At 45.5% G+C, this 22,315-nt stretch overlaps 2 protein-coding genes and 1 long non-coding RNA gene across 5 annotated transcripts in view; 1 reads left to right on the top strand and 2 right to left on the bottom strand.

Moving 5' to 3' along the window:
• The window catches only part of nopchap1 (NOP protein chaperone 1), a 49,205-nt gene extending 46,082 nt beyond the window's left edge, over window positions 1-3,123 (bottom strand). For 2 of the 3 annotated variants that reach the window (XM_041202822.1, XM_041202820.1), the window contains exons 1-2: window positions 2,983-3,123; window positions 365-448 (exon numbers count right to left, since the gene is read on the bottom strand). In XM_041202822.1, the coding sequence (XP_041058756.1) occupies window positions 365-448; window positions 2,983-3,067 (169 nt within the window). In that variant the 5' untranslated portion in view covers window positions 3,068-3,123. Of the gene's footprint in view, window positions 1-364; window positions 449-1,748; window positions 1,872-2,982 lie in introns of those variants that run through there. The other variant, XM_041202821.1, reaches the window with a different exon arrangement.
• Window positions 1-22,315, top strand: part of LOC121285896 — a 44,776-nt gene that overhangs the window by 4,796 nt on the left and 17,665 nt on the right. The window contains exons 2-3 of the long non-coding RNA XR_005944833.1: window positions 3,044-3,304; window positions 10,745-10,833. This is a non-coding gene — a long non-coding RNA (uncharacterized LOC121285896). The remainder of the gene's footprint in view (window positions 1-3,043; window positions 3,305-10,744; window positions 10,834-22,315) is intronic.
• The window catches only part of dldh (dihydrolipoamide dehydrogenase), a 44,627-nt gene continuing 32,130 nt past the window's right edge, over window positions 9,819-22,315 (bottom strand). Inside the window, exons 11-14 of the mRNA XM_041202819.1 lie at window positions 13,531-13,720; window positions 11,249-11,386; window positions 11,078-11,167; window positions 9,819-10,059 (exon numbers count right to left, since the gene is read on the bottom strand). Coding sequence (XP_041058753.1) covers window positions 9,994-10,059; window positions 11,078-11,167; window positions 11,249-11,386; window positions 13,531-13,720 — 484 coding nt within the window. The 3' untranslated portion in view covers window positions 9,819-9,993. The remainder of the gene's footprint in view (window positions 10,060-11,077; window positions 11,168-11,248; window positions 11,387-13,530; window positions 13,721-22,315) is intronic.

The raw sequence follows: 22,315 nt of genomic DNA, 5'->3' as shown, positions 1-22,315 counted from the left end.
GGAAGGGCAAAAATCGGGGGGGGGGGGGGGGGGGGGGGTGGCGGAGGGGGGAAAACAACAGAGGTGAAGCAGTGGACCATGGAGCAGGATGGGGGGGTGAGGAGGATGGGGCCCGGCAGCGTCACCAAAACCAGCTCAATCCTCTGCTCCGACTCCATACTGCTCACCCACTTCCATCTTTATATTGCAACAGTGTTTTGATCATTTAATATTTCAGTCAATTATTCATGCAACATTATGATTTCTAACCACTTCAGTTTAAGATTAAAAACTCTGAAAAAAGCACTGGAGCGTCTGAGGAAATTTGACTGGAGCAAGCGTTTGAATAACTCTCTCTCCAGGCTCCGGTTAGAGATTTACTCACTGCTACTCCTTGGGAGCTTCACAATCTGTGGACGGACTGAGCTCCTACTACTCGGGCCATTGATCAGAAACTTCTCGTTAACACCTGGGGACACAAAACACTGACATTAAACAGAATGTCTCAAACAGCAGCCGACATCAGGCGAGGTGGGGGGGGGGGGGGGGGGGCGAGGAGAGGGCGTCGGCAGGGGAGTGGGATGGGGAGTGGGGAGAGGGCCAGAAGGGAGGGGGAGGGGAGAGGGCCGGAAGGGGTGAAGAGGGCTGGAAGGGGCGGGGGAAGAAGAGGGCCGGGGAGAGGGCCAATGGGGGGGGGGGGGGGGAAGAAAGCCGGAAGGGGGGGGGCGGGGAAAGAGGGCCGGAAAAGGGAGGGTGGTGGAAGAAGCGGACCTGTGGAAGGGGGGGGGTAGGGACGGAAGGGGAGGGGGGTGGGGGAGAGAGCAGAAGGGGGTAGAGGGGAGAAAAGGAAGGGTGGGGGGGGTGGAAGGGTGGGGGGGGTGGAAGGGTGGGGGGGGGGTGGAAGGGAGGGTGGGGGCCGCGAGGAGGGGGAATGAGGGGAGGGGGGAATGGGGAGGGGGGGAATGAGGGGAGGGGGGGAATGAGGGGAGGGGGGGAATGAGGGGAGGGGGGGAATGAGGGGAGGGGGGGAATGAGGGGAGGGGGGGAATGAGGGGAGGGGGGGAATGAGGGGAGGGGGGGAATGGGGGGAGCGAGTAACGGGGGAGATGGGGGGAGCGAGTAACGGGGGAGATGGGGGGAGCGAGTAACGGGGGAGATGGGGGGAGCGAGTAACGGGGGAGATGGGGGGAGCCAGTAACGGGGGAGATGGGGGGAGCCAGTAACGGGGGAGATGGGGGGAGCCAGCAACGGGGGAGATGGGGGGAGCCAGTAACGGGGGAGATGGGGGGAGCGAGTAACGGGGGAGATGGGGGGAGCGAGTAACGGGGGAGATGGGGGGAGCGAGTAACGGGGGAGATGGGGGGAGCGAGTAACGGGGGAGATGGGGGGAGCGAGTAACGGGGGAGATGGGGGGAGCGAGGAGGGGGAGATGGGGGGAGCGAGGAGGGGGAGATGGGGGGGGGGAGATGGGGGGAGATGGGGGGAGCGAGGAGGGGGAGATGGGGGGAGCGAGGAGGGGGAGATGGGGGGAGCGAGGAGGGGGAGATGGGGGGAGCGAGGAGGGGGGGATGGGGGGAACGAGGAGGGGGAGATGGGGGCAGCGAGGAGGGGGAGATGGGGGGAGCGAGGAGGGGGAGATGGAGGGAGCGAGGAGGGGGGGATGGGGGAGCGAGGGCGGGGTAGATCGGGGGGAGCGAGGGAGAGCCGATGTGAGGGGGAGGGACAGCGGTGTGCGACTGCGCCGCATTCCCGAGTCCTCCCGTACTCACCCGGGCCGCTGCCTGCTCTCAGCAGCTCCGCTGATATTCCCGCCTCCCGTCTCTCAACCAGAGCCCGACCACCTCCCGCCGCCATTGTGAGTAAAGCCGTGCGGTACCTGAACCAGGGACAGGAGTGGGGGATGGGGGGGTGAGTGAGGAGAGAAGGAGGGGGGAAGTGAGAAGAGGGGGTGGAGTGAGGAGAGGAGGGGGTGGAGTGAGGAGAGGAGGGGGTGGAGTGAGGAGAGGAGGGGGAAGCGAGGAGGGGGGATGGGGGGGAAGTGAGGAGGGGGGATGGGGGGGAAGCGAGGAGGGGGGATGGGGAGGAAGCGAGGAGGGGGGATGGGGAGGAAGCGAGGAGGGGGGATGGGGGGGAAGCGAGGAGGGGGGATGGGGAGGAAGCGAGGAGGGGGGATGGGGAGGAAGCGAGGAGGGGGGATGGGGAGGAAGCGAGGAGGGGGGATGGGGAGGAAGCGAGGATGGGGGGATGGGGGGGAAGCGAGGATGGGGGGGAAGCGAGGAGGGGGGATGGGGGGAAGCGAGGAGGGGGGATGGGAGGGAAGCGAGGAGGGGGGATGGGGGGGAGCGAGGAGGGGGGATGGGGGGGGAGCGAGGAGGGGGGATGGGGGGGAGCGAGGAGGGGGGATGGGGGGGAAGCGAAGAGGGGGGATGGGGGGGAAGCGAAGAGGGGGGATGGGGGGGAAGCGAAGAGGGGGGATGGGGGGGGAAGCGAGGAGGGGGGATGGGGGGAGCGAGGAGGGGGGATGGGGGGGAGCGAGGAGAGGGGGTGGGGGAAAAGGCAGGGGGGTGGGGGAAAAGGCAGGGGGGTGGGGGAAAAGGCAGGGGGGTGGGGGAAAAGGCAGGGGGTAGGGGAAAAGGCAGGGGGGTGGGGGAAAAGGCAGGGGGGTGGGGGAAAAGGCAGGGGGGGTGGGGGAAAAGGCAGGGGGGTGGGGGAAAAGGCAGGGGGGTGGGGGAAAAGGCAGGGGGGTGGGGGAAAAGGCAGGGGGGTGGGGGAGAGCAGGGGGGATGGGGGAAAAGGCAGGGGGGATGGGGGAAAAGGCAGGGGGGTGGGGGAGATCGGGGGGATGGGGGAAAAGGCAGGGGGGGTGGGGAGGGGAGGGGTAAGCGAGGGGGGGATTGGGGGAGCGAGGAGGTGGGGGGATGGGGGGAGCGAGGGAGAGCCGATGTGTGGGGGAGGGAGAGCGGTGCGCTACTGCGCCTTATTCCCGAGACCTTCCGTACTCACCCGGGCCGCTGCCTGCTCTCAGCAGCTCCGCTGACGTTACCGCCTCCCGTCTCCCACCCAGAGCCCGACCACGTCCCGCCGCCATTGTGAGTGAAGCCGTGCCGTACCGGAACTGGGACTCGGCCCCCACCTGCTGGCCGGAGGAACATTATCCCGCAAAACAAGGACTCGAGCATCAACACCTGGGCCGGAGCAGCAATCCCCGGACTGGGTCAGGGAACATCCGGACGGGATCAGAAAAACCTGGACTGCAGCATCGAGACCCGGACTAGAGCAGCAGAACCCGGACTTGAGCAGGGAAACCTGGACTGGATTTGTCTAGGTAAGAGTGTGTAGATAGCCTGGATCATGTTGAGATCAAAAAAGAGGTGTTGGGCACCTTGAAGAATATTAAGGCGGATAAGTCCCCAGGGCCAGATGGGATCTATCCCAGAGTACTGAGGCAGGCAAGGGAGGAGATTGCTGGGGCCTTGACAGAAATCTTTGTATCTTCACTGGCTACGGGTGAAGTCCCAGAGGACTGGAGAATGGCCAATGTTGTTCCATTGTTTAAGAAGGGTAGCAGAGGTAATCCAGGAAATTACAGGCCGGTGAGCCTTACGTCAGTGTTAGGGAAATTATTGGAGAAGATTCTTTGTGACAGGATTTACTACCATTTGGAAGCAAATGGGTGTATTAGTGAGAGGCAGCATGGTTTTGTGAAGGGTTGGTTGTGTCTCACTAACTTGATCGAGTTTTTTGAGGAAGTTACAAAGATAATCGATGATGGAAGGGCAGTGGATGTTATATATATGGATTTCAGTAAGGCCTTTGACAAGGTCCCTCATGGTAGACTGGTACAGAAGGGAAAGTTGCACGGGATCAGAGGTGAGCTGGCAAGATGGATACAGAATTGGCTTGGTCATAGAAGAGAGGGTAGCAGTGGAAGGGTGCTTTTCTGAATGGAGAGCTGCGACTAGTGGAGTTCTGCAGGGATCAGTGCTGTGACCTTTGCTGTTTGTGGTGTACATAAGTGATTTGGAGGAAAATGTAACTGGGCTAATTAGCAAGTTTGCAGATGACACTAAGGTTGGAGGAGTTGCAGATAGTGAAGAGGATTGTCAGAGGGTACAATGGGATATAGATCAGTGGGAGACTTGGGCAGAGAAATGGCAGATGGAGTTTAATCCAGACAAATGTGAGGTAATGCATCTTGGAAGGCCTAATACAGGCAGGAATTACACAGTAAATGGCAGAACTCTTAAGTGCATCGACGGGCAGAGGGAACTGGGTGTACAGGTCTACAGGTCACTGAAAGTGGCAATGGAGGTGGGTAAGGTAGTCAGGAAGGCATGCTTGCCTTCATTGGCAGGAGTATTGAGTATAAAAGCTGGGAAGTCATGCTGCAGCTGTATGAAACCTTGATTAGGCCACACTTGGAATATTACGCGCAATATTGGTCAGCACATTACCAGAAGTATATGGAGGTGTTGGAGAGGGTGCAGAGGAGGTTTACCAGGAGGCTGCCTGGTCTGGAGGTTATTAGCTACGAGGAGAGTTTGGAGAAACTCGGATTGTTCTCACGAGAGCGACGGATATTGAGGGGCGACTTGATCGAAGTTTACAAAATTATGAGTGGCATGGACAGAGTAGATAGTCAGAAGCTTTTTCCCAGGGTGGAAGAGTCAATTACTAGGGTACATAGATTTAAGATGAGAGGAGAAAACTATAAAGGTGATGTGCGGGGCAAGTATTTTACACAGAGGGTAGTGAGTGTCTGGAATTCGCTGCCAGAGGAGGTGGTGGATGCAGGTACGATAGTTGGGTTTTAAGAGGCAGCTTGACAAATACAAGAATAGGATGGGAATAGAGGGATACAGACCGTGGAAGTGCAAAATGTTTTAATTGACGGGCAATATGATCGGCGCAGGCTTGGAGGGCCTAAGGGCTTGTTCCTGTGCTGTACTTTCCTTTTGTTTTTTTTTTCCATGCCCTCTTGCACTCTTCATTGAACCAGTGTTGATCCCCTGGCTTGATGGTAATGCTAGAGTGGGGGATATGCCAGGCCATGAGGTTACAGATTGTGTCTGGGTACAATTCTGCTGCTGATGATGGCCCACAGTACCTCATGAATGCCCAGTCTTGAGTTGCTAGATTTGTTTGAAATCTATTCCATTTAGCACAGTGGTACTGCCACACAATACGATGAAGGGTATCCTCAATGTGAAGGCGGGACTTCGTCTCCACAGTGGCTGTGTGATGGTCACTGCTACCGATACTGTCATGGACAGATACATCTGCGGCAGGGAGGTTGGTGAGAATGAGGTTAAGTATGTTTTTCCCTCTTGTTGGTTCCCTCATCACCTGCCAAGAGCAGATGTAGACCATTTGGCTCATCGAGTCTGCTCTGCCATTCAATGAGATCACAGCTGATCTGATAATCCTCAACTCCACTTTCCTGTCTTTTCCCCATAACCCTTAATGATTAAAAATGTCTTGAATATACTTAACGACCCAGCCTTTACAGCCCTCTGTGGGAAAAAATACACTACCCTCTGAGAGAAGAAATTCCTCCTCATCTCTGTTTTAAATGGGTGACCCCTTACTCTGAGATTATGTCCTCTGGTCCTAGAGTCTCCCAGAAGGGGAAATAACCTCTCAGCATCTACCCTGTCAAGCCCCCTAAGAATCTTTTATGTTTCCACCTTCACATTGAGGATACCCTCCATTGTACTGTGTACAGGCTCAACATACTCAACCTCTCCTCATAAGAAAATCCCCTCCACACCTGGGATTAACTTAATGAACCTTCTCTGGGCTGACTCCAATGCCAGTATTTATTTCCTTAGCTAAGGGGACTAAAACTGTTCACAGTATTTTAGGTATGGTCAAACTAGTGCCTTGTATAGTTTTAATAAGACTTCCCTATTTTTATACTCCGTTCCCTTTGAAATAAAGGCCAACATTCCATTTGCCCTCTCTATTACCTGTTGAACTTGTATACTAGCTTTTTGGGACTCATGCAAGAGGACCTCCAAATCTCTCTGTACTGCAGCCTTTCTCCATTTAAATAATATTCAGCTCCTCTATTCTTCCTGCCAAAGTGCATAACCTCACATTTTCCCACATCATGTTCCCTCTGCTAAATTTTTGCACACTCGCTTAACCTGTCTATATACCTGTGTAGACTCTTTGTGTCATCCTCATCACTTGCCTTCCCAACTATTTTTGTGTCATCCGCAAACTTGGCGATAGTACATTCACTTCCCTCATCCAAGTCATTAGTATATATTGTAACTAATTGAGGCCCCAGCACTAATCCGTGTGGCCCTCCACTAGTTAAATGTTGCCATCCTGAAAATGCCCCCCTTATCCCAACTCTGTTTTCTATTAGTTAGCCAAGCCTTTATCCAAGCTAATATGCTACTCCCAACACCATAGGCTCTTATCTTAAGTAGCCTTATGTGCAGTACCTTATCGAACGCCTTTTGGAAATCCAAATATATTACATCTGTTTCCCCCTTATCTATCCTGCTTGTTACCTCAAAGAATTCTAATAAATTTGTCAGGCATGATTTTCCCTTTATGAAGCTATGCTAACTCTGCTTGATTATGTTATGTATTTCTAAATGCTCTAACATTTTCCCAATGATAGATGTTAAGCTAACTGGCCTATACTTACCTGTTTTTTTTTTGTCTCCCTCCCTTTTTGAATAAGGGTGTTACATTGGCAGTTTTCCAATCCTCTGGGACCTTTCCAGAATTGAAGGATTCTTGGAAGATTACTACCAGTGCATCCACTATCTCTATAGCTACTTCCTTTAATATCCTAGGATACAACCCATCAGATCCAGGGGACTTATTGACCTTTAGCCCCATTAGTTTCCCTAGTACTTTTTCTCTAGTGATAGTTATTGTATTTATTTCCTCTCCCCTTTTGCCTCTTGATTTAGTATTTTTGGAATGCTGTTAGTGTGTTCCACCATGAAGACTGACAAAAAAGTATTTATTCAACTCCTGGTTCATCATTAATATTTCTACAACTTCATTCTCTAAGGGGCCTATGTTCACTTTGGCCTCCCTTTTCCTTTTTAAAGAAGCTCTTACTGTCCATTTTTATATTATTTGCTAGTTTACCCTCAAAGTTTATTTTCTCCCTCATTATGTTTTGGTGATCTTTTGTTGGTTTTTAAAACTTTCCCAATCCTGACTTACCACTAATCTTTGCCACATTGTATGTTTCTTTCAATTTGACACTATCCTTAACTTCCTTGGTTAACCATGGTTAGTTTATCCCCTTCCTAGAATCCTTTCTCACTTGCTTATATCTTTGTTGTGAGTCATGAATTATTTTCTTAAACGTTTGCCATCTTTTCTGCTAAACTCCTTTCCAAATCCACTCTAGCCAACTCTGCCCTCATTCCTTTGTAATTTACCCTTATTTAAGTTTAGCAGTTTTTTCCAACCCAAGTTTCTCACTCTCAAACTGAATGCTAAATTCTACCATGTTGTGGTCATTGATTCCTAGGGGATCTTTTACTCTGAGATCATCTATTAAACCTGCCTCATTACACATTACCAGATCCAAAGTAGCCTGATCCCTGATTGGATCCTCAACATATTGTTCTAGGAAACTGTCCCGAATACACTGAATTCTTGCTCGTGGCTACCTCTGCCAATTTGATTTTCCCAATCTACATGAAGATTAAAGTCATCCATGATTAATGTACTGCCTTTTTTATATGCATTCATTATCTCCTGATTTATTCTCGGTCCTACAGTATAGCAACTGTTAGTAGGCCTATCGACTACTCCTCCGTGTTTTCTTCTGCTTGTTGTTTCTTACCTCCACCCATATGGATTCTACATATTCCGATCCAAGATCATTTCTTGCTATCGTACTTATTCCATCTCATACTAACAAAGTTACCCCACCACCCTTTCCTTCCTGCCTGTCCTTTTGGAGAGTTACATACCCTTAAATATTAGTTCCCAACTTTGATCTCTTTGTAACCAAGTCTCCTTAATGGCTTTAAACCTCTATTTGTGCCATTAATTCATTTTTGTTCCAAATATTAAATACATTTAAGAGCCATTAATTTTGCCTTTTTACCATCTTTCCCCCTTTGAGCCTATTTGCTGTTTTTTAAAGCAAGGTAAGCATGTAAATATTTCTGTAGTTAAGTTCCAAGTGGTGTTGCAACCAAATGTAGTGATGTCAGCCACTGCACTCCCCCAGGGCAGTGTGTTTGCAAGGAAGTCTCTTACCTCCTCACAGCCGAGGGTTTGCATCTTAAAAGCCATCCAGGGCACTTCAACATGCTCATCCAGTAGTTTTCTACAAACTGCAGTTCTAAAAATCAGAACAATGACCTTCCTTCCATCATAAGGTCAGAAATGGGGATGTTCGCTGATGATTGCACAATGTTCAGCACCATTCACAACTCCTCAGATACTGAAGCAGTCTATGTCCAAATGTAGCAAGACCTGGACAATATCCAGACTTGGGCCGACAAATGGCAAGTAACATTCGCACCTCAGAAGTGTCAGGCAATGAGCATCTCCAACAAGAGAGAATCTAACCATCACCCCTTGATATTCAATGGCATTACCATCACTGAATCCCTCAATATCAACATCCTGGGGGTTAACATTAACCAGAAACTGAACTTGACTAGCCGTATAAATACTGTGGCTACAAGAGCAGGTCAGAGGCTAGGAATCATGTGACAAGTAACTCACCTCCTGACTCCCACCACCTACAAGGGACAAAGTCAGGAGTGTGATGGAATACTCCCCACTTGCCTGGATGAGTGCAACTCCTACAACACTGAAGCTGGACCACTATCCAGATCAAAACAGCCCGCTTGATTGGCATCACATCCACCAACATTTACTCCCTCTACCACTGACGCACAGTAGCAGCAGTGTGTACCATCTACAAGATGCACTGCAGGAATTCACCAAGGCTCCTTAGACAACACCTTCCAAACCCACAACCACTACTACCTAGGACAAGGGCAGCAGATAAATGGAAACACCACCACCTGGAAGTTCCCTCCAAGTCAATCACCACCCTGAATTGGAAATATATCACCGTTCCATCACTGTCGCTGGGTCAAAATCCTGGGACTCCCTCCCTAACACGTTGGGTGTACCTACACGACATGGACCGCAGCGGTTCAAGAAGCCAGATCACCACCACCTTCTCAGGTGAAACGAGGGACGGGCAATAAATGCTGGCCCAGCCAGCGAAGCCCACAACCCATGAATTAATAAAAAAGAAAGCTCTTTCTGCAGCAGATCCCAAACTAACTCACCAAATACAAGCTAAATGTGGGAGGCCTGGCAGAGTGTGTCAGCAGGAGAATCAAACAACTCTCACCTTCCTAGGGTCCCAATTCTGGTTCTTCCTAAGACCTTGGTCCCAATTCCAACAGTGCACCCATCCCCCTTCTCCACTTCCCGCCCCACCCCCTGCACTCTCTCACCAGATTCCCACTTGCTCTTGCCCCTCCCTCGACCCCTATTCCCTTCATCCATCTTCCCCATTCTCCCTCCCCCTTTGCCCCATCCCACCCCCTCCCCCCTCCTGCATTCCTCCCCTGCCTCAGTCATCCCTCCTCCCATTCCCCCTGCCCCATCCATCCCTTCCTCCTCTCCCATTTCCCTGCCCCATACATCCCTTCTCTCCCATTCCCCCTGCCCCATCCATCCCTTCCTCCTCTCCCATTTCCCCTTGCCCCACTCCCATTCCTCACTCCGTCTCGGTCCCTCTCATTGTGACTGGTGAGTTTGAACAGAGTAAAAGTCACTTCTGGATTATTGAAACATTAGCAGTAATTCAAAGAAATCTGTACATCATTCCCTCAGTTTTATTACTGTTAAAATACAAGTGATGTGCCATCATTAGACGAACAAATTGTTTATTACACTTTTGCTTAAAGACAGTTAACTTCATTTTTCATCACAATGTCAAGTTACCAATAGTTCAAACACCCAGTTACAGTTTATGTACAAATCACAAATCTTTCAGAAGTTAATGGCTTTGCCAAATGACGCTGCTATGTTTGCTTCTCTGAAAGCTTCTGAAACAGTCTGTAAGAGAAAGGAAGACAATGAGTCAGATCGACCAATTTAATAGCATCGGCGGAGAAGAAAAGAGTTGATGTTTCAAGTCCTCATGACCCCTCAGCATGTTGCCAGACCTGCTGAGTTTTTCCAGGTAATTCTGTTTTTGTTTTGGATTTCCAGCATCCGCAGTTTTTTGTTTTTATCAACCAGTTTAATAGCTAGCTTCACAGTCCTGGCAAAAGTCTGCAGTTAGAATAACCTTTATACACTGTTTACTTTCATGACCAAAATCAGGACTTTGTCTGCTCTCAATTTCCAAGCTTCTCTATCCTGAATTTCTCAAATTTAACACTGGCAGATTATCGTGGAAATAATGCAGGGAGCAGTGGAATGGAACCTTGGGAGTTAGTAGTTTCAGTTGTTTAGAAAGTGCAAAATAATTTGTTTAAAAGTGGATGTATATTAAATGAAACAGTGAAAACAATCTAGGGATGCAGTACTAATCCAGAGAGTTATCAGTGCCCCACCAATGCTCAAGCATCCACAATGAATGCTATGTGCAGTTTACTCTGACCTGTGTAAATAAATCTTTGGAAGGACATTATGGTGTTTGAAAATGTTTTCAAGATCTTGTAATGAAGATGGTTCCTTGATCTGGAATCTTTAGTGATGAGAAGAGGTGAACAAATTTGGATCTTTTCTTCAACAGACAGACATATTACGAAGGAGATTGAGGAGACTCACTGGGACAAAGTGATTATGATGAAACATGTGAATACCAGGAGCCCAAATTTAAAGGTCAGGATCGAGAAGGCATGTCAAGCACAATCTGTTATAAGCACAATGGCAATAAATTTGGGATATTTGCCTATGATAGCTCCACCCGTCACCTTCGGGATATGGAACCAAGCACAACTGCTCTTTTAAGAGCCAGAACAGGCAATGATGGCTGTGCGGAGTAGATTTTGAATGATTTAGGTTTTCTATGATCTGCACATTACAATCACTGTCCAGTTCTCCATACTTTCCCATTATCACTTACTGGATGGGCATGACAAACTCGGGCAACATCTTCACATGATGCTCCATACTCCATAGCGAGGGTTGCTTCATTGATCATTTCACCAGCGCCCTTGATATAAAGAAAGCCATATCAATTATAGGATCCATATATTATATCCTATCTTGATACACCAAAGGTTTTTCTACTTACAGACCCAAGGATATGTGCTCCAAGCATTCTGTCTGTTTCTTTATGGCTGAGAATCTTTACCAGACCGTCAGTATCATTGTTAGTCTTAGCTCTGCTGTTGGCAGCAAATGGAAACTTGCCAATTTTGTACGGAATACCCTGAGAGAGGAGAAAATGAATGAAGTACACCACAACTGGCTCACTTACACTTTAAATGTAAGGTTGACCTGTGTTTTTAGAAAGTGAACATTTGCACTCAATGGGTTGCATTCCAGCATCTTCAGGACATATTCCAGGCTGATACTCTCATCGCTGTACTGAGGGAGGCACTGTCCTTTGGATGAACTATTAAAAAAAGAATCCACCCGTCCCCTTGAATGTATGTACAAAATCCCACAGCCATTGTTGAAGGAGAGCAGAGGAATTCTCCCTAATGTCCAGCTCATTATTGCTCAACCAACATCACAAACATATTATATGGTCTTTCATTGTTGTTTATGGGATCTTGCTGTGCACAAATTAGCTGCTGCAACAGTGATCAGCCTTCAAAGAAATTTCAGACTGGAGGGTGGTAGACAGTGGTGTTCCCCAAAGGTCAGTGCTACAGCCATTGCTTCTCTTGTTATATATAAATGACTTGGATTTTGGAATATAGAGAAGAATTTCAAAATTTGCCGATGATTCCAAACTAGGTGGAATGGCAAATGGATGATATAAATCGCCTGCAACATGACAGATAGGCTAACGGTATGGAGACAAGCGGCAAATAGAATTTAATACAGAAAAGCGTGAGGTGATGCATTTTGGCTGTAGGGCTGGGAAGGCAATATAGGCTTAATGGCAGAGCTCTAAAGAATGTGCAGGGCAGAGGGGCTTGGGGGTTCATGTGCATCGATCTTTGATCGTGGCAGCATATGTTGAGTGTGTGATTAGCAAAGCGCATGGGATCTTGGGTTTCAAAAATAGAGACAGAGTACAAAAGCAGGCAAGTTATGCTGAAGATCTATAAAGCTCTGGAAAAACTCAGCAGGTCTGGCAGCATCTGTGGAGAGGAGCACAGTTAACATTTAGACTCTCCATGACTCTTCAACAGAACTAAGGAAAAATACAAAAGGGGTGAAATATAAGCTGGTTTAAGGGGCGGGCGGGGGCTGTGTGGGACAAGAAGAGCTGGATAAAGGGCTGGTGATAGGTGGAGATAACCAAAAGATGTCACAGACAAAAGGACAAAGAGGTGTTGAAGGTGGTGATATTATCTAAAGGATTATGCTAATTAAGGGTTTTCTACCCTTAATTGGCACTTTCCTTTAGATAATATCACCACCTTCAACACCTCTTTGTCCTTTTGTCTGTCACATCTTTTGGTTATCTCCACCTATCACTGGCCCTCTATCCAGCTCTTCTTGTCCCACACCCCCCCACCTTAAACCAGCTTATATTTCACCCCCTTTCTATTTTTCCTTAGTTCTGTTGAAGAGCCATGTGGACTCGAAATGTTTACTGTGCTGCTCTCCACAGATGCTGCCAGACCGGCTGAGTTTTTCCAGGTATTTTTGTTTTTGTTTTGGATTTCCAGCATCCGCAGTTTTTTGCTTTTATCTATAAAGCTCTGGTTAGGCCCCAACTTGGAGTATTGCATCCAGTTCTGGTCACCATACTAGAGAAAGGATGCAAGGATCCTTGAGAGAGTGTAGAGTGGATTTACTAGAATGATTCTGGGGATGAGGTATCTCAGCTACAAGGTTAGTTTCCTGGAACTCTCAGCCCACCTGGGTGGTGGAAACGGAAACAGTAAATGATTTTAAAACAAAATTGGATGGGCACTTGTAAGAAATAAACTGGCAGGGTTACGGGATTAAGTGACTGCTCTGTGGAGAGTTGGCATGGACTTGATGGGCCAAACTGGCTCATTCTGTGCTGCAAATGGCCATAAAACATTTTGGGACATCCTAAGGTCATGAAAGGTGCTATATAAATGCAAGTTCCCTCTTTCTTAACCAATTTCCCTAAAGGAAGAGATAATGCAAGGACAAGGGTTACTTTGAACCATCATGTACATGTTCTAAGTGCATTACTAACTACACCTCTCACAAGGGTTTCGGCATCTGTATGAGTAAACATTGACTCTCACACACACTTCAATTTTTACAAAAACTAATCAGCAATCACTTTAGTGGTTTTGGGGAAGTGGGTAAATATACAGATTCTAAAATATCCATTTTTGGTAACATACTGTGAGCTAGGGTTCAATGTTTTGTTCTGAAGTCAAAATTGGTAATATTTAGAATTAATGGGAACGTTACCTCTTCCTTCAACTGTTCTTCAGACTTGCCAACCCAAGCAACCTCTGGATGAGTGTATACAACAGATGGGATACAGTTATAGTCAATGTGTACAGCTCCTCCAGCCATTCCCTCCACACAGATTATCCCCTCATCTTCAGCCTTGTGAGCCAGCATGGGGCCAGCTATCACATCCCCAATGGCAAAGATACTGTGGAAATGAAGAGGTATTTTCAATGTGATTGCAGTTTCATGTAATAAAGAGCCCATTTATATGCTATTAAATGTTAACATATGCTAGGGAGGTATACGGGTGGGTTCCCCAAGGTTTAGTACCAGGGACATTGCTGTTTTGGGACTGGCGGGGAAAGAAAAGGGGGCAACGGGGACCATTTTGCAGATCACAAGAAACTTGGAAGTATAGAAAACAAAGAGGAAGATGTCAACAGGCCTCTACAGGACATAGATAAATTGGCATTATTTGCCACATGGCAAATAAAGTTCAGTACAAAGACTTCAGTATTGCTGAAAACAGGTGACATGTCTAAGTTTTTCATCTTGCACTCATCGGGACACTCAAGAATATCAATGTGAGGGGAAAACAACAATTTATACTGTATGTGAAAAGAATGCTGATTGGTTGGCAAGTGGCGTTGCACAGAGAATGCACCAGTGATGGTGACTGACTGTTAACTAAGCATTATAAAATACAATACAATAAAGTGAGGGAGGATACATTTTGGTAGGAAGAATGAAGAGAAATCATACATGGTAAAATGGTACAATATTAAAGGGGTTGCAGGAGCAGAGATCTGGAGGTGTTTTGTGTACAAATCTTTAAAGGTAGTAGGACAGGATAACAAAGCAGCTAATAAAGCATATGGGATCATGGGTTTTATGAATAGAGATCTAGAATACAAAAGCCAGGAAGTTATGCTAACCCATATAAAACACGAGTACTGCGTCCAATTCTGGGCATCACACTTTAGGAAGATGTGAAGACTTTGGAATGGATACAGAAGAGATTTACCAGAGTCCAGGGATGAGAGATTATGATAATGTGGATAAAACTAGAGACGTTGCAGTTGTTCTCTTTACAGCAGAGCAGAAGTATGATCGAGATGCTCAAAATTGTGAAGTTAGATGGAACAAATATTGAGAAACTATTTCCGATAGTTGATGGGTTGTTAATGAGGGGCCACAAATTTAAAGAGAGTGGCAAAAGAACCAAGGGGAAAATGAGGAAAAATCTTTTTACACAAGATTAGGATTTGGAATGTACTTCATGGTACGGTGATGGACACAGATTCAACCTCAAAAGGAGGACTGGATAAATACTTGGAAGGAGGAAAAACTGCAGGGATATGGGGAAGAGACCAAGACTAACCAACAGAACAAAAGATTATCAATGGTCTTGATTTTTAAAATTTATCTCATAATGTCTGATGCTCCCTCAGCAGGATCTCTTCCCTGTACCTGTGGACCACAAAAACAGGATTTCCCAACTCCCTTTCTAAATTCCCTCTCTGCCACCTTGAGATATATCTTCACTGTGGCATTGTGATCAAAACATCTTTCGGAATTCTTGATTGTGGCTGCCAGAAACACTATCTATCCCCCTACTAATAGAACCCCCCCATCATGCTTACATTTTATGATGTTCTTCCTACCTTTGACAACCTTCTAAGCCACGGTGCCTGGATCTGCATTTTGGCTCTCCTCCCTTCAGTCTTTCTTCTTGACCTCCGAGGTAGTGAGTACATCCTGTTAGATAGTGTCTGTGGGATCTCCTTCACAATTTCTCCTAAGCTCCTGCTACCCAGCTCCTTCAGAATCACACCCCTCCCTTCCTGAGCCTGTACTTTCCTCTGGGATGTGACTGGAGTTCTGGACATGCCAATCCATAAATTTGCCCCCTCACATAACTTGTTTACACATACTGAACTGTCCACGATTCATAGCTCGTTCACAATCAATGATATGTTCAAATTGGGTAACATACGTTCTTTGCATAGACGCACAGAATACAAGGAACAAAGTGAAGGGGTTGCAGGTGAAATTCAATTTGGAAGCTATGACATGGCGGCCATTACTGAGGTATGGCTGCACGATGGTCATGACTGGGAACTAAATATAACAAAACAAAAACAGAATTACCTGGAAAAACTCAGCAGGTCTGGCAGCATCGGCGGAGAAGAAAAGAGTTGACGTTTCGAGTCCTCATGACCCTTCGACAGAACTTGAGTTCGAGTCCAAGAAAGAGTTGAAATATAAGCTGGTTTCAGGTGTGTGTGTGGGGGGCGGAGAGAGAGAGAGAGAGAGAGAGGTGGAGGGGGTTGTGGTTGTAGGGACAAACAAGCAGTGATAGAAGCAGATCATCAAAAGATGTCAGCAACAATAGAACAAAAGAACACATAGGTATTAAAGTTGGTGATATTATCTAAACGAATGTGCTAATTAAGAATGGATGGTAGGACACTCAAGGTATAGCTCTAGTGGGGGTGGGGAGAGCATAAAAGATTTTAAAATATTTAAAAATAATGGAAATAGGTGGGAAAAGAAAAATCTATATAATTTATTGGAAAAAAAGGAAGGGGGTAACAGAAAGGGGGTGGGGATGGGGGAGGGGGGGAGCTCACGACCCAAAGTTGTTGAATTCAATATTCAGTCCGGAAGATTCTTTTCCCACCTATTTCCATTATTTTTAAATATTTTAAAATCTTTTATGCTCTCCCCACCCCCACTAGAGCTATACCTTGAGTGCCCTACCATCCATTCTTAATTAGCACATTCGTTTAGATAATATCACCAACTTTAACACCTATGTGTTCTTTTGTTCTATTGTTGTTGACATCTTTTGATGATCTGCTTCTATCACTGCTTGTTTGTCCCTACAACCACACCCCCCCTCCACCTCTCTCTCTCTCTCCGCCCCCCACACACACACCTTAAACCAGCTTACATTTCAACTCTTTCTTGGACTCGAAGTTCTGTCGAAGGGTCATGAGGACTCGAAACGTCAACTCTTTTCTTCTCCGCCGATGCTGCCAGACCTGCTGAGTTTTTCCAGGTAATTCTGTTTTTGTTTTGGATTTCCAGATCCGCAGTTTATTTGTTTTTATAACTAAATATAACAGGTTACCAAGCCTACAGGGAGGATAGGAAAATAGTAGAAGGGGTGGAGTAACATTAGCAATTAAGGATAAAATTATTTCATTGCTAAGAGAGGGTATAATGAGAAGTAAACAAGTAGTAGAGACTTCATGGCTGGAATTAACAAATAGAAAAGGATTTAAGTCTGTGGTGCAAGTTGTGTATCAGTTCTTGGTATCAACTGTGACGTAATCACAGAATCTCTGTGCAGAATAGGCCCTTCGGCCCATCAAGTCTGCACCGACACATGAGAAACACCTGATCTACCTACCTAATCCCATTTACCAGCATTTGGCCCATAGCCAAGCGCTCATCCAGGTACTTTTTAAAGAATTTGAGCATAATAGATTGCATAAATGCAGAGTTTAGACAAGTGTGTACCCAAAGACAGAAGGGTTTTAATGGGGAATTTTAATTTTCAAATACATTTGGACAAGTAGGCTAGCACATCAGAAAGTAGCAAATTTCTTGAATGTGTCCAGGTGTTTTCTGCACTGATATGTCCTAGAACCAACAAGAGCTTTACTAATTTACTAAATTTACTAATGAGCTAGATTTGGTTAAGAGCCTAGCAGTACATGAACATTTATCAACAGTTCTGGCATTGCTGAGGTTATTGCTGGGCAAGTGCCACTCAATAAAACTGACAACACCAACTTCCGTTAGTTTCAGGCACTGAGTTCCACCATCCTCTGGGTGAAATGATTTCTAACTCTTCCTTCTTGGAGAAACAGCTGGAGGTTTGGCTCAAACAATAATTGGTATTAAATATCCCTGAATAAACGGTGTTCAGGAAAGATAAGAAATAAAAGGGGGAGGGGAGGTGATATTGATTAAGGAGAACATTGCAGTGCTGGAGAAAGATTTTGTCCCAAAGGGATCAAGGACAGAATCTATTTGGCTCAAGCACAGGAGCAAAAAAAGTGCAATTACATTGCTTGGTGTAGTCTACAGACCATCAACTAGTGGAAAGGAAATAGAGGGACAAATTTGCAAAGTAATTACAGAGAGGTACAAAAATTAGTGTATAATGGGGAACTTTAATTATTCAAATATAGGCTGGGATAGTAGTGTAAAGGGCAGAGGGGTGCAAAAGTTCCCAGAGTGCATACAGCAGAATTTTCTTCATTATGTTTGCAGTTTAACAAGGAAGGAGGCACAGCTAGACCTGATTCTGGGGAATGATGTGGCCCAAGTAGATCAAGTGTCAGTCAAACATTTAGGGGACAGTGATCATTGTATCGTATGTTTTAAGTTGACAATGGAAAAGGACAAAGAACAGACGAGAGCAAGAAAAATTAACTGGGGGAAACGCAACTTCAGAACAGATCTGGGCTAAATAACTTGGAGTTAAAGGTTGGCAGGAAAAACGATAGCTGAACAATGGGCTGCCTTCAAAGAGGAGGTAATTCGGGCACAGTAAGGGTATATTCCTTCGAAAGGGAAAGGTAGGGCAAACAAATCCAGAGATCCCTGGATGACAAAGGAGATAGAAATTAAGTTAAAGAAGAAAATGTGTGCTTATGACAGGTATCAGGCAGAAAATACAATTTAAAACCAAGCTGAATACCAAGCTCAGAGGGGAAGTGAAGGAGGGAATAAGAGAAGCAAAGAGGGAGTATGAAGAGAGACTGGCAGCTAATATAAAAATGAATCTCAAAGACTCTGTAGGCATATAAATAGTAAAAAAGTGGCAGAGAGAGTAGGGTCAATCAGGGACCAAAAAGGGGATTTACACATGGGGGGGGGGGGGGGGGGGGGGGGGGGGGGCGCAGAGGGCATAGCTGAGGTATTAAATTAATACTTTACATCTGTTTTTACCAAGGAAGATGCTGCTACCCAGGCCATGGTGAAAGATGAGGTAACTTAGACACTAGATGAGTTTAAAATGGATAAGCATCCATTGGATAGGTTATCTGTATTTAAGGCATCGGGACCGGATAAGGTGCATCCAAGGATATGGAGGGAAATGAGTGGAGGGAAATTGCAGAGGCACTAACAATAATTTTTGAGCTTTCCTCAGGTTCAGGGATGATCCCGGGAGAACTGGAGAATTACAAACTTTACACCCTTTTTTGAACAAGGGTGTGAAGATAAGCCCAGCAACTACAAGCCAGTCAGTTTAACGTTGGTAGTGGGCAAACATCCAGAAATAATAATTCGGGAAAAATTAATGGTCACATGCACAAATGCAGGCTAATTAAGGAAAGCCAGCATAGACTTAAGGGAAAGTTCTATTTATATTATGCCGCAAATGCTTAGGGTTTGGAATGTACTGTCTGAGAATGAGGAGGCAGGTTCAATTCAAGGGTTACAGGGAGAAGGCGGGGAATGGCACTGGGTGAGTTGCTCATTCAAAGATTCAGTGCAGACATGGTGGGCCAAATGGCCTCCTTCTGCACCATAACAATTCTGAGATTCTTTCCAATCCTCTACCAATTATACGAAATCTATGACCTCCAGTTACTGACCTCACTAATGTGTTGTTTTCGGTAATGGATCTGAAATGTTAACTCTTTCTCACCACAGATGCTGCCTGACCTGCTGAGTATTTCCAGCATTTTGTGTTTTTATTTCACCAAACTGATCCCCAAGACAAGGGAATTGTCCTCTGAAGAGAGATTGAGTAGAATAGGCCAATATTTCCTGGAGCTTAGAAGAGGGGTGATCTAATCAAAATAAAGAATTGTTAAGGGGCTTAATGTGTAGATGAGACAACGTTTCCCCAGGCTGGGGAGTCTAGAACACAGGGTCACAGTCTCAGAATAAGGGGTTGGCCATTTAGACTAAGATAAGAAATTTCTTCTCAAAGGTTTGTGAATATTTGGAATTCTCTACCCCCCCAGAGCTGTGATGCTCAGATGTTGAGTATATTCAGAACAACGGTTGACAGATTATTTTGGGTACGCAGAGAATGAAAGGATAGGCTGTGTTTACTTATACTGAGATGAGGAGAAATTTCTTCACCTAGAGAGTGGTCAGCCAGTGGAATTTGCTACCACAGAAAGGAGGCCAAAACATTGTAGTTTTCAAGAAGGAGTTAGATATAGCTCTTGGGGCGAAAGGGATCAAAGCTTATGGGGAGAAAGCAGGAGCAGGCTAGTAAGTTGGATGATCAGCCATGATCATGATAAATGGCAAAGCAGGCTCGAAGGGCCAAATGGCCTACTCCCGCTCCTTTTTTCTATGTTTCTATTTGTGCCTCAACATTAGGGGGAACGCTTCCTGCACATACTGGTGTCTTAACTCATTTAATCATCTGCAACTAGACAGATAGCCTCAATTTAGTATGGAAATGCAAACTGAAACCTATTAATAAGTTAAAACCCAATATTCTGTTCATTTGTCAGTCATTATTATTAAAATTCTCATCAGAAATACATCAGGGTATTGTTCAATAGAATTTTTGTAGATGCTATCAAATAGACTTTGAGAAGAATCCTGCATTATTTATTAACCTTTGCTATTTTCTACAATAAAGTATATTCTTTGGTAGCTGGGCTCTTCCAGGAAGCCCCTGTTCACTCTTGATAATACCTGTAACAACGAAAAGGATCCATTCAACCCAATTGTTCAGTGTTTTGAATTTTAAAAAACTAAATAATGCTCACCCAATATGGAGCTCGAGACAGATGACTTTGGGATTAAAAGCCCCATCATCTATCAAATGAGCTAACCGGACTATGTAAGAAATGTGATTTGTCACAACACTGATGCTCCTGTCACCGATCCAAAAGGCGTCCAGATCAGTTGCATGTGTTGGTGGCTGATGTGCACATGCAACTGTTCCAGATGCCTTTCCAGTTAGCAGCAGGCAATAGTGTAAGGGAAAAGGAGATTGTACAGGGAGGTGAAATTAGGATAGAGATTAACCATGATTTTGTTTAATAATGGAGCAGGCTCAAAGAACCAATAAAAACAGAAAATAGGAGGACTAGACCGTATGATCCCTTGAGCTTGCTCGACCAATTATTGCTGATCTTCCGCTTAAACTCCACTTTCCCACCTGCTCCCCACATCCCCCCTTGATTCTGAGAAATGAAAAGCCTAAATTAGCCTTAAAATATATTCAATAATGGTGCATCCGCACTCTTCTAGGATAGCGAATTCCAAAGATTCAGAACCCCCTGACAGCAGAAATTTCTCCCCTCAGTCATAAATGATGGATTCCTTCCCTGGGTCTGTCCATGTTCTGGATTCCCCAGCTAGGAGAAACAACTTCTTGGTGTTAAGCCCCTTCACAATCATATGTTTCACTGAGATCACCTCTCATTCTTCTAAACTGTAGTGAGTAAAGGTTCAATATATTCGACCTGTCATCATGCACCCTTTCATCCCAGGAACCAATTTAGTGAACCATGGCTATAACCCCTTTCTTGCTGAGTTTGTTTTTTTTTTCAAATGGAACATATTTAGCTGAACATTTTGAATAATTTCTTTAACTTCTTTCACTATTTATTTACCACCATACTTTTTGGTTAATTTATCCAGTCAATTTTAGCCAACTCTCCCCTCATACATATGTAATAAGCTTTGGTTGGATCTAAGATTTATGTTTCAGATTTGAACACACAAACTTAAATGGAATTCAATTGTATTATGATCACCTTTTCCTCAAGGATCTTTTACTATTAGATTACTAATTAATCCTGCCTCATTGCACAATACTAGATCCAAAATAGATTTATCCCTAGTTGGTTTCACAACTTTTGTTCTAGGAGCATCTCTGATTTTAATTGTTCTACAATTGGTGGCCATGCCTTCAGCTACCAAGACCTTAGCTTGGGAATACCTCCATACATCTCTGTCTCTCTACTTCATTTTCCTTTTTTAAGACACTCCTTAAAATTCACGTCTTTGACCAAGCTTTTGGTCCTTGTGGCTGTCACATTTTATTTTATAATGCTGTGAAGTGCTTTGGAATGTTTCATTATGTTAAAGGCACTACATAAATTAAGTTATTGTTGAAGCTGTCACAAAAGCATTCCAAAAACTCATCTCCCAGAATGCCTTTGCCCATTTGATTGGACCAGTCTATATAAAGATTGAAGACTCCAATTATTACATTATCTTTGTTACAAGCAATTTCTTTAATGCTCTGCCCAAAGTATAGCTACTGTTGCAGCTGAGAGGCTACTCCTACCAGTGTTTTCTGACCTTTATTATGCCTATTCTCCACCCATATGAACATACGAATGAGAAGCATTAGGCCATTCGGCCCCTTGAGCCTGCTCCACGATTCAATCAGATCACAGCTGATCTGATTGCGGCCTCAACTCCACATTTCACACATCCCTGATAACCTTTAACTCCCTTGTTAATCAAGAATCTATATACCTCTGCCTTAAATATCTTTATTGGCCCTGACTCCACTGCTCTCTGGGGATTAGAGTTCCAAAGACACTCAATCCTGAGAAAGAATTTCTTCTATACTGCCATATTAAATGGAAGTGTCCTTATTTTTAAACTGAGTCCCCTTGTTCTAGTCTCTCCCAAAAGTCAGCATCCACCCTGTCAAGTCCCTGCAGGGTCTTGCATGTTTCAATCGGATCACCTCACAACCTTCTAAACTCCAATGGATACAGGCCCAGCCTGTCCAACCCATACTAAGCTTGTGTGTCAAGATCACGATTGCCCCATTATCAGGGCTACT

The sequence above is a fragment of the Carcharodon carcharias genome, chromosome 13, assembly GCF_017639515.1.
Source record: "Carcharodon carcharias isolate sCarCar2 chromosome 13, sCarCar2.pri, whole genome shotgun sequence".
Classification (NCBI taxonomy): Eukaryota; Metazoa; Chordata; class Chondrichthyes; order Lamniformes; family Lamnidae; genus Carcharodon; species Carcharodon carcharias.
Note: the sequence above shows the minus strand (reverse complement) of the source record. Positions and strands in the feature narration are given on the sequence as shown.